The 11,466-nt window shown below is 34.5% G+C and overlaps 3 protein-coding genes across 5 annotated transcripts in view; 2 read left to right on the forward strand and 1 right to left on the reverse strand.

Annotated features, from left to right (window-relative positions):
• Positions 1-2,659, reverse strand: part of pfdn4 (prefoldin subunit 4) — a 5,317-nt gene extending 2,658 nt beyond the window's left edge. Inside the window, exons 1-3 of one of the 3 annotated variants that reach the window (XM_016576602.1) lie at positions 2,590-2,659; positions 896-1,003; positions 680-820 (exon numbers count right to left, since the gene is read on the reverse strand). In XM_016576602.1, coding sequence (XP_016432088.1) covers positions 680-820; positions 896-1,003; positions 2,590-2,598 — 258 coding nt within the window. In that variant the 5' untranslated portion in view covers positions 2,599-2,659. Of the gene's footprint in view, positions 1-679; positions 821-895; positions 1,004-1,569; positions 1,657-1,853; positions 2,048-2,589 lie in introns of those variants that run through there. The other 2 variants (XM_016576601.1, XM_016576603.1) reach the window with 2 other exon arrangements.
• A 3,245-nt stretch (positions 2,660-5,904) lies between these two features.
• The window catches only part of LOC107758787 (translation initiation factor IF-2-like), a 20,512-nt gene continuing 14,950 nt past the window's right edge, over positions 5,905-11,466 (forward strand). Inside the window, exons 1-4 of the mRNA XM_016576604.1 lie at positions 5,905-6,230; positions 6,548-6,602; positions 7,393-7,471; positions 8,112-8,440. Of these exons, the coding sequence (XP_016432090.1) occupies positions 6,567-6,602; positions 7,393-7,471; positions 8,112-8,440 (444 nt within the window). The 5' untranslated portion in view covers positions 5,905-6,230; positions 6,548-6,566. The remainder of the gene's footprint in view (positions 6,231-6,547; positions 6,603-7,392; positions 7,472-8,111; positions 8,441-11,466) is intronic.
• Positions 9,288-10,686, forward strand: LOC107758788 (probable serine/threonine-protein kinase kinX). The gene has a single exon (XM_016576605.1). It carries the CDS (start codon positions 9,484-9,486, stop codon positions 10,597-10,599), a length of 1,116 nt encoding a protein of 371 aa, XP_016432091.1. The 5' UTR covers positions 9,288-9,483; the 3' UTR covers positions 10,600-10,686.

An 11,466-nucleotide genomic window follows, 5' to 3' on the forward strand; every position in this document is an offset into this window, starting at 1 on the left:
TTCATCAATCGTTTTAGTCTTAGTTTTAGTTTTCGTTTACGAAAATAACCTTGCTCCACACATGTAAATGATAACAGTTCCTGCTACTGTGAACGGAGCCGCTGTGTGACGCACGTACTTAACCTACATGCATGTAAATAATTAAAGCGCATATACTGTATTAGAAGGGCATTGCATATAATTAATTAAATCGTAGCATTTGTGAATTCACAATTATACTTAATTATGATTTTTAAATGGGTTTAATATATCATGCAGCCTTGGGAAACAGTCTAATAATGTGTTTTATGGATTCTCGTCCGTGAAATGCGCCACTTCCGGTATTTTGCCGGTTAGTCGACGCGAGCAAAATGAAGTCGAGGATTTTTAAAAATCGAATAGTCAAATAAAATCAACGAATTGCGACAGCCCTAGACGAGTTGCTTGCAATAAGACAAAAAACGGCCGGTTGCCGATCTAGTACACATATTATACGTCCTCCTGCAGTAACCTGAGGTTAAGTCATGTGCAAAAACACAATGATTATAGTCGAATCAACTCTTGTGAGATTTGAACCTACAACCTTTCCAGCCCAAATCTTTAACCACTAGGCTACAAGTTTTTCCAGATTGAGGCAAGGCTCAGTAGGGCTCCCTAGCTCTTTGGGAGACACACAAACACACAGGGTTTGGTCGGTCACCTTCGCAGCCTCCAGCATTTCCTGCGTCTCTTCTTGAGAGTGACTGATGAACACGTCTCCGATCTGATACGGGATCAGCAGTGCATCGTCCTCACACATCATGAGGTCGTCACTGGCATCCTCCAGATTCTGTAAGGATTTCTGCATGAAAAGGGTTTGATCAGCATCCGCCTGAACAAAATGCAAACTAGAATGCATTTCAAACCATCCATTTACCTTTTTGGCCTCGATTTCATCTTTAAGTTCAGACATCCGATTTGTATTCCTGGCAAACTTGTTGATCTTTTGCTGGTCCTCAAATGTTACATTGACATCTTCAGCTGCCTGTCATGATTCAAGCAAGTTTTTTTATTAAAATAATGCATTTATTCCAATATAAATGAATCCTTCTGCTCTCTATATTAAAATGCACATTAGAAGTTAAAAATAAGTATATTTTTGAGTAAAGGAAACTATAAACTCAATAAATAATGTCCTGCAATAACTTCATTCGTATACTGTGTCTGTAGACATACACAGGGTTTTGAAATATTACGTTAGAGCAAATAAACACAGAATTATGTTTAAATGTTATGATATAAAAATAACAAATAAAAAAGTAATTTTCTTTGATGCACTGAATGTTGTAGTTTGAATGTTAAAATCTGCAGTTGGTTTGATTTACAATTATTTTATTGGTATAGAACACTTGAAGCTGAATAATATTATATATATAATTACTAAAAATACAGCTAACTAACGCAATAAAAACATAACATAATAAAAAAAACAAGATTTTTGAACATTTTTAAAAGGAGTTCTGTTTTTGCAAATAAACTCTTCATATATAAAATAAGCATAAAGCTGTAATTTTATGAAATAAGCACACAGTGACGCTAGCAGATATTTACTTGCACATAAGCAGAAGGAAAATGATTTACAGCTGAAAGATGAAATTGTATGTAAATAAAAATTAAAAGTAAATGCCAGAAAGTCATGACGATCATCACAATAATGTGACGTTAGCCATTTAACGTTAGCTGCTCTCACAACCAGTGAAAACAAACACTCTCCAGAGTCACTCTGCTCTCTCAATCCTTCAGTTTTCGCTGTTTCAGAGCCACTAGCACGTTACTAAACAAGGGCAAAAATACGAAGGGAATCTAGACAGAAAGCCGTTTATTCGAACACATACCACTCCTTTCTTCATGGTGGCCGCCATCTTGAAGAACGGGAAGCGGAGTGCGTGCACGCGCGTGAACGGCGGCGGAACGGAGCACGTGGGCATTCATGAGTTCGTTGCGAGCTTTTGTTGCCTTTTCAAAAACGTGCTACTTTTGTCAGAGGGAGAATGCAATATATGGACCTTTTTCACACTTCTGGATTTCTCAGCAGCGGAAGTCGTCATAGTTAGGTTAACTTCAACAGCAGTGAATGGGAGAGTAGACCTACCACACATATATTTTTAGCGTTCCCATTTGCTCAAATAGCAAAAGAAAAACTCCACGATAGTGTTTTCGTGACTTTTAAAAAAGGAAAATAATTGAGAGAGACTGATAACGGCAGTCATAAGAGAGAACGATGTCAAATTTGCATCCCTCTCATAGACGCTGCATTAGAAACACCCTTGCATTAGCTAGTTTTTTATGCAAAGGTGATATAATACAACGTATGGTGTTGTAAATGTACATACATTTTAAATATAAATCAAAATAAAAAAATAAAAAAAAACCTTGATGATTTACGATAAAGATGACCGTTAAAGGGGTCATATGATGGTTTTTTAAAGATCATTATTTTGTGTATTTGGTGTAACAGAATATGTTGACATGCTTTAATGTTCAAAAAACACATTATTTTTCAAATACTGTACATTATTGTAGGTCCTCTATGCCCCGCCTCTCTCAAACGCTTCTCTTGCGACTACCTACGTTTTGCATTTCGGTTTTCTTGAAATTATCCACAGTTTTCTTTGTGGGAAGGATTTTCAGAACACTTACTGACATCTTCTGGACAGTAGATTTATTTTCACATAGATTGAAGTTGAACCAGTAGCCTAATTTTTTATTTTATTTTTTTTGTCCCAGGTATTGATTTCCATTTTCCACCTTTATACCTGTCGATGTAACCTTTTCAAAGAACCAGAAATAATAAATAAACAAATAAGCATCTTAAAAATATGTCATATTTCACAAATAAATGTTATTGTAGGCCTACTTGTTTACTTTCTAAAAACCCACAGGGCCACAAGTGGCCATATGAAGAAAACCCCATAGGCCTACTTACATTCAGCTTTGCCAACTGACTTGTCTGGATAAACTCCATCTTTACTGTAGTTATTTTGGTTGTTCCTATTGTATTTTGTAGTCATTTTGAAATGCATTTGTGATTTTTTTTATGTGCGTTTATCTGATGCATTTTCATTTTCAATTCAATCTTTGTATTGCTAAGTAGAAAAACTGAACTAAACCTTATGTTTTTAAGAAATGCACGACAGACAATGAAGACCGAATCTTCATTTTTGGGTGAACCATCTCTTTCAGCCTCAGAATAGCCATGGGATCGAGTGTCCAGTGTGCTTCTGGTAAGTCGTGCAGGACTCGAGCTGTTGAATATTGAGTTAACATAATGACAGCGGACACAACCTGACTGAACAAACACGCTGTAGTTGCTAGTGCTAGTTTCTGCTAGTGCTAGTTTCTGTCAAACATCCTCTTTGTAAACAGCGTTACACCCGAAGACAAATATTGGGATGATATGCAATTTCCTCGCTTTTTCTCAACATATATGATTGTTTTTAATAGCTGTCATTAATTGACATGTGTATATTTGATTATCGATGACAAATATTAATTCGATAAATGTGAAAACTTCTGTGCAGCCTTATATCTTAATGAAAATATGCTCCGTTTGGATGATTTGGTGGAATGCCTTTGAGGTTTTTCAAGGTTTTTCGCTGTTAGCATGTTGCAAGAATTCCTTTCATGGTGGCAGATCAAGTTCACAGTGACCACGAAAGAATTTGCTTTTCGCCCCCAGTGTGTACATTTACAATGTGACTCTGTATCCATGAACGGCGCTTACATGACAAAATCTCACCCTCTGCTGATCTGCTCCTTTGTTCCTGGTCATGCTTTCTGTTGAATAGGAAAACGCAGCGCGCTGTATATATTAGAGTGTTTGACATTCATTTAATAAGATATTAAAGAGTTTACAGTATGTTTTGGCAAAGCGAGAGGATTCCTCAGCTCAAATGACCATGTGTGAATTGAATTGAATTGAATTTAATGGGAATGGACTGAAATGACTGAAATGGCCTGACTGGGCCCGTGGGAGACAGTTGGCATGTGTTTCGACTGTATTTATGCATGTTGTGCCATGTAAAGAATTGTATTATGTTGAGAAAATATCGTAAAGGTCAAGTAGATTGATAATTTATGCTAAAACAATCTAGAAAAAGGGTGTGCAATATAAGTAGGGGTTCACAATGACAAGTATTTAACTTCAATTCATTTTCATTTGAATTCATTTGTACATCAAGCTGTATTAGCGCTGAATAACTCATATAAAAAATAAATGTCCTTTTTTTTTCTCTTTTTTTTTTTTGTGTGTGTGTGAAAGCTCTGCATTCTGTGTTGTTTATGTGATAAAGTATTGTAACCTTGAGTGAACCTGCTGTAACGTAAGACAAATTTCAGACTCACTCTGAAAATAAAGTGTATCGTATCGTATCGTACCGTATCAATTATGCTGTGATTACATCACATCACAATGCAGGAGAACAGTCAACTTTATGTAAGCCTATACCTACTTTTGTTGTCTGTTTTTTTCTCTTTCAATTATAGTATTTTTTCATGTCAAGGTTTGCATTGAAGTACTTTTTCTATATTATTATTCCTATATTTTTCAAACAGTCAAATAACGAGAGACGAATCATTGTCAAAGTCTGTTAATATTTCAAAATTAAGTCTGATGATTTTTTTTTACAATATACTAATTAATCAAATGAATTGCAGTGCATCTCATATGTCAATATTTGCTTTAGAAGTCAAAATATAGTTTCCATATTATTGAACATGAGCCACTGTAGTGTGCAGCAGTCTATTGTACAAATGCTTTGTATTTAGATGGTACTTTGCTTTAGGATTGATTTTACAATCTGGAGCCGATGATCAAAACCAGGGTTCATCATGATACCCAAACACATCAACAAAAATGTTTAATGATGAGCTTAAACTGATCAGTTTAACAGGCTGGAAAGATCAAATAGTCTGGTTAATGAATCTTCAGTGAAGTCCAGAACAGGGTTTTGTAGTTAAACAAACTCAAACTAAAACCATTTCAAGAAAGAAAGATTGACTGAATTCAAATAAAATATAAAACTGCATTTATTTTTTTTACTATTACTTGTCAACTCTACAAAAAAAAATAAACTAAAAATTACAAAAACACAAAATAAAATAACTAAAGCTTGAACTAAAATGAGAATGAAAATGGATATAAGAAAAATAAAATATGACTTAAAATATGAATAAAAACTACAATAATATCACATTGAAATCTAGGATTTAAAATCTAATTTAAGCTTTAATGTAAACAATTTTTTGGATTTTTCTTACTTCAGTTAAAGCACACGATGCTCTTTGATTTGCTCTTTCTGACACTGATATTCATTTTTAAGGCAACTTACAGTATTTTTTAAAACCAAGGCTGCATTTATTTGATTAACAGTAAAATTGTGAAATATTATTACAATAATAAAAATTTAATTTATTCCTGTGATGCAAAGCTGAATTTTCAGCATCATTACTCCAGTCTTCAGTGTCACACGATCCTTCAGAAATCATACTAATATGCTGATTTGCTGCTCATGAAACATTTCTGATTATTATCAATGTTGAAAACCATTGTGCTGCTTCATATTTTTGTTGAAACCGGATTCTTTCAGGATTCTTTGATGAATAGAAACCTCAAAAGAACACATTTTCACATCAAAACTCCTACAATTAAGTGCTTTTTATGTTCCTTCCCATGTATTGTGCAGGTGAGCAATCATTAAATAAGTAAAGGCTTAGGCTGGTAAAGCCTGATGTCATGTACTCTGTACTCAAGCCCTGGATGGGAGTCACACTGCGCAAATAAACTTTTGCTATATCCTCTACACACATCCTGTTTGGGCTCAACCACACCTACAAAACAGGCTGTTCTCAGATCAGCCTGACGCTCTCTCCGGTTCAGTGCTTTGAGTGAAGCAGTGGATGAGACGTCGGATGCCTTATCTTTGATGTACAGTATGTGATAATCTTGTCACCTTTATTTAGGTGGAATAGCTCATCAGTGAGAAACAATAGGACATGATCATGAGTTCATCAGTGCTAATAGGTTCACAGGCCAGGTTTTGTCTCACAAGTATCTTAAGGTAATAAGTTTTGAGCCCCACCCTCTCTTAGGACAGGTATATGTGTACACACGCGGGCTGACAGACAGCAGACTGCTGGAGATTACTTTAATCGAGCTTTGGAAACTGTACACTGACTCTAATTGTCAGTTTGGGGCACAAGACAGTGGAAAGGTAAATGCAAATATTTTATTCTTTTTTTTAATTAATTTGATTAGTTTTATTAAATCAGTATATGCAATTGTGTGTTAGATATATCATAAATAGTATTTAGTATTTGTAATGATCAAGCTTGCATGGGATTGAACCTACAGCCTTTACAAAAACAGGTCATGAGGCACTCCACCCTGCAGCGATCTGTAGTGTTTCTAATTAGGACTTGTGATATGATTCAATTTAACTCTTGTAACAGACTTATGAAAAATTATTTGTGCATATTTTCATCATATTTATGTTTAATAACTATTTTCGATGTCAATGCTGATATTTAGTTGCTGACTTGAAGCGACCATGGGAAACGAGCATTCAACTCAGAAAAAACATCAGGTGAATTGTTTTCTTTTTTAAATTATTTTATATTAACATAGCTTTATGCAACATCTATGTTTTTCAGTGAAATATACAAGAAAAATGTATAATTTATTTCCCAGCATTTAATTTTTTTCAGCATTTAGCAACATCATGAATACAGTTGTTAAAAGTACAAATATAATATTTAGTAATATTTTATAATATTTTGTTGTAGACGATAGTTTTCACTGTATAGCAACTAATTTTATGTCAGCTATGTGTTTGTTTTGGTAGATATTTGTGTATATTCTCCAGTCAGAAAAGGCAGATTATAAATGATTATGCATTATAAATTCATATAAATTATAATAATTCTCATTTTCCAATTTAATTATGTGATTAAAACCTTTATCACATTAAACTCATGTGATAGCTTTATGTTTACTGAGACAATTAAACCAGGGTTATTTTAATTAACTAAACTAAAACCATAAAAATCACTAAAACTTAAAAACTAAAAAATCTTAAACTTATTTTATGTTAGCTAGTTTCCAAAGCAACATTTTATTTAAGTTAATTTATTTTAATTTAATTTCATTGAAATAAAATTCCAAATTCAAAAATTCAAACTAAAACTAAATTAAGAAAAACTATACAGACATGTAAAAAAAAAAAAAAAACATACAACAAAATTACCAAAACTTTAACTAAAATTAAAATGAAAAATACTAAAATAAAAACTAAAATATACACCATAATAGAATCTCAATGAAACTAAAATAAGGTAAAAGAACAACAGATCATGAAACTAACTAATATCATTCACCAGGCAAATGCTGAGAAAAAAGTCCAAAATGGAGAGCTGAATGGACATGCAGTACCAGCTCCAGATGAAACTGAACCTGGTATGTATCTGAAATACAGCACATTTCTGTTTATGTGACTAAATGTATCGTCCCTAGTAATTTCAACGTAAGGATCTACAGGAGTTACTTAAAGTTAAACTGGCAGGCATTTACATTGTTTGGATTAACTCAGCAAGTCAACCCACAATCAAGAACATGACTCAAAGCTCTGTATAAACTTTGGGTGTTGTAGTCACATGCATGGTGGATAAAGCAATGTTTAATTTGCATTTTGTGTGCATTGCTAGTTTATTGTTGCTAACACTTTCACAAAGCCTTTATAGAAGTGAAATGCAGTACATGTTCCATGCTCCTTGAATGCAAAATGTTAGTGATATGTATAGAATGCAGATGCATGCATTTGTTCATGCACATTTTATGAGAGAATGAAAGCTGTACAATACACATAGAAATAGGCCAGAAACCCACTTTAAGCAAGCATGCAAACGCGTTTGTCTTGTTGAATATAGTTGTGCTCTTGCATTATTTTGTCTGTAACCTCAAATGTCCTTTGAAATGTCAAGTGTGTATAAGAAGTGGGTGTGTATTATGATTTATGACTGGTCAAAATGATTGAAGGCAATAGATATTATTGTCCCTGTACACTGCATACATAATTTCTTTCATGTTTTTGGTCTAGAGACAAGCAAAAAAGAAGCAGTGGAGCAAAAGAGTGAAACCCCACCAGCGCCTATCACAAATGAACCAAAACCACCAGAAAAAGAGGAGGTAGACAGCAGTAAAGCCAACGGACCCGCGCATGTGGAAACGACCCCTGAGCAAAAACCGACAGTCGCAACAGATGCAGAACCACCCAAAAATGCCCCAAAGCCCAGTGGAGATGAGGTGTCCAACTTCCTTGGTAAAATGTTCAAAAAGAAGAGCGAACCTGTGAAACCTGCAGCAGAAAACAACGATTCAGTTGACACACCGGCCAAAGCGGTGGATCTGAATATCGACATGCAGACTGTAAGTAGAAGTTGCAAAAATGAAAATTTACTCTCCCTCAGATGTAGATGAGTTTGTTTCGTCATCCGAACAGGAGAAATGTAGCATTGCATCACTTACTCACCAATGGATCCTCTGCAGTGAATGGGTGCCGTCAGAATGAGAGTCCAAACAGCTGATAAAAACATCACAATAATCCACACCACTCCAGTCCATCAGTTAACATCTTATGAAGTGAAAAGCTGCATGTTTGTAAGAAACAAATCCATCTAGATTTTTTAAATTGTTGCTCCTCTATCCATAATAATGCTTTCTCCAGTGAAAAAGATTTCTTTTCTGAATCAGGAGAGAAATATGTACAGATCGAGCATAGTTTACAAGCCAAATCAGTCCAAAAAGTCTAAATATGTGGGTGGATTTTGACAGCGGATGGAGAAAGCGTTATTATGGATTATGAACTCATATTTTGGCCAGAAGCAATGGTTTGAAGTTAAAAAGCCTGGATTTGGATTTGTTTCTTACAAAAATGCAGCTTTTCTCTTCACAAGATGTTAACTGATGGACTGGAGTGGTGTGGATTATTGTGATGTTTTTATCAGCTGTTTGGACTCTCATTCTGACGGCACCCATTCACTGCAGAGGATCCATTGGTCAGCAAGTGATGTAATGCTACATTTCTCCAAATCTGTTCTGATGAAGAAACAAACTCATCTAAATCTTGGATGGCCTGAGACTGAATAAATTTTCAACAAATTTTCATTTTTGAACTCTTTCCCCAGTCACCAGATTTCTCTGGTAGCCTCGTCTACAGTGAAACGTGGCTTTATTTTAAACATCAAATATTAATAATTAGCTATGATTTGTCAAATTGCACAGCATTTTTGCTATTATTAGTGTGGACAGAAACAGTATTTGACATTGGAAAATGTATAATGTAAAAAAGCTTGAAGCACATTCATCATAAACCAAGAATGCTTTAGTATGTTTAGCTGATGGTTATGGATACCTGAAGTTTTCTGCCGGGCATCTACCAGGTAACAACAAATCCAAGTAAATCGCAAAAAATGTATTGCACTCTGACTCTGACCAATTTCTCATTCCAAAAGGATAAAGTCTTCATTAATTCAGAACAAAAGGAGATTCTTGAGCAAGTCGCAGAGAAGATCAAATTGCAATTGGTTGATGCCATTCCCGCGCAACCCATAAGTTCAAGTTTTTTGACAAAGAATTCCTCAAACCCAGATTTGCATGCTACACAAGAACCAGTAGCTGTTGTGGAAGAACCAATAACTGAAGAGCCAGTTAAAAGAAAAGCCAGCGAGATACATATAGGATATCTGAAGTCTGAAGATCCAGAACCTAAGACTGAGGAGGATGACAAGGCCTTGAAAGAAGACAAAGAACTTATACAACTTGTTGAAAGCATAATATCGGATGAAAAGAAACAAGCATGTGAGAACGAACCAAATGGAACCAAACATATGAATGAGGAGCTTGCACCTATTTCCAAAAACCTGACGAAAGTAGCTGATGAAGCAGTTGGTACCATTGAGGTCTTGTCTCATGTTGAGGAACCAGTCGTTGGAGCTGAAGAGCCATTGCTAGTTGCTGAAGAAATTGCAGATATTGTTGAGGAAATCTTGCAGATCACTCAGGAACAAGAAAGCCTTGATGCAGAAGAGTCAGAAGAACTTCAAAGGAACAAGTTCAAGGAGACACCATTAACAACATCAGAGGAACCATTAACATCATCTGTGAAACCAGCGCTGATTGCCAAAGAAGAAGCAGCTAATGGATCGGTGGCTGTAGATGAGGAAAGCTGGGAGATCATTGAGGAGCCAGTGAACATCTCGGGGCGTTTAGAAGAACCTGCGCTCACTAAAAGTAAATGTGATTCAGCAGATTCTTCTCAATTGCTTTCCCAGCTGAGGTCCGTGTGCACTAAGGTTTTAGAAGATGCTTCATATCAGGCGTTCAGTGTCAATGTATGTGCTGATGAAAGCACTGTTCACATCACGATTGAGCTTCGCCCGGATGAGCTCACATGTCTGAATAAGGTCAGTTACAATACCGACGAGAAAGCCACAGCATGGACGAACTCACCGCATGCCATTCAATCAAGATGCAAATGTACTAGCTCCTTTCCTCAAGATGCTTGTCATCAATTAACAAAAAATTAACATCAACGATCAGACTTGTTCCTGAAGATGACATCGAAACGTACTACAATCAAAACCCATAAATGTGTTGTCTCTATTTACTGTACACTACCAGTCAAAAGTTTGAAATAATTAAGATTTACTTATGTTTTTGAAAGAAACCAAAAACACAGTGAAAACAATTTAAAATAACTGTTTTGTGTTTGAATATATTTCATTTTTCATTCTAATATGCTAATTTGGTGCTTAATTATTGTCAATTATTATTGGTGCTCAATTATTAATAATACATTATTATCAATGTCGAAAATGATTTTTGCTGCCTAATGTTTGTATGGAAACAAAAATACAAGATATTTTGATGATTATAAAGTTCAATGAACAGAATTTATTTGAAATAAAAAAAAATCCTTGTAACATTATAAATGTCTTTACTGTCAACTTTGATCAATATTCTGTGGCCTTTCTAAATTAGTATTAATTATTATTCATATTATTTAAAATGTTACTTACCCCAAACTTTTGAATGGTATATATAAAACATATATATAAAATGTGTAATGGTCTCCACAAAAATATTAAGCCGCAAAAACTTTTCAACATTGATAATAACAGGAAATTGCATCATATATATATATATATATATATATATATATAAAAAGTATGTCACAGTTAGGGATGTAACGATTCACTCAACTCACGATTCGATTCACGATTTTGATTTCACGATTCAATTCGATTTGATTCACGATTTTATTTTATTTTTTACAAAATGAGATTTAAGACAAATTATAAATTAAACGTGCATGTCCTTTTATTATTGCTTGGACAAAATGCTGCACATTTTTTGTGAAATTGAAATATAACACTATAATAATATACTAATAT

This window comes from Sinocyclocheilus rhinocerous, unplaced genomic scaffold (assembly GCF_001515625.1).
Source record: "Sinocyclocheilus rhinocerous isolate Xijiao unplaced genomic scaffold, SAMN03320098_v1.1 scaffold1496, whole genome shotgun sequence".
Classification (NCBI taxonomy): Eukaryota; Metazoa; Chordata; class Actinopteri; order Cypriniformes; family Cyprinidae; genus Sinocyclocheilus; species Sinocyclocheilus rhinocerous.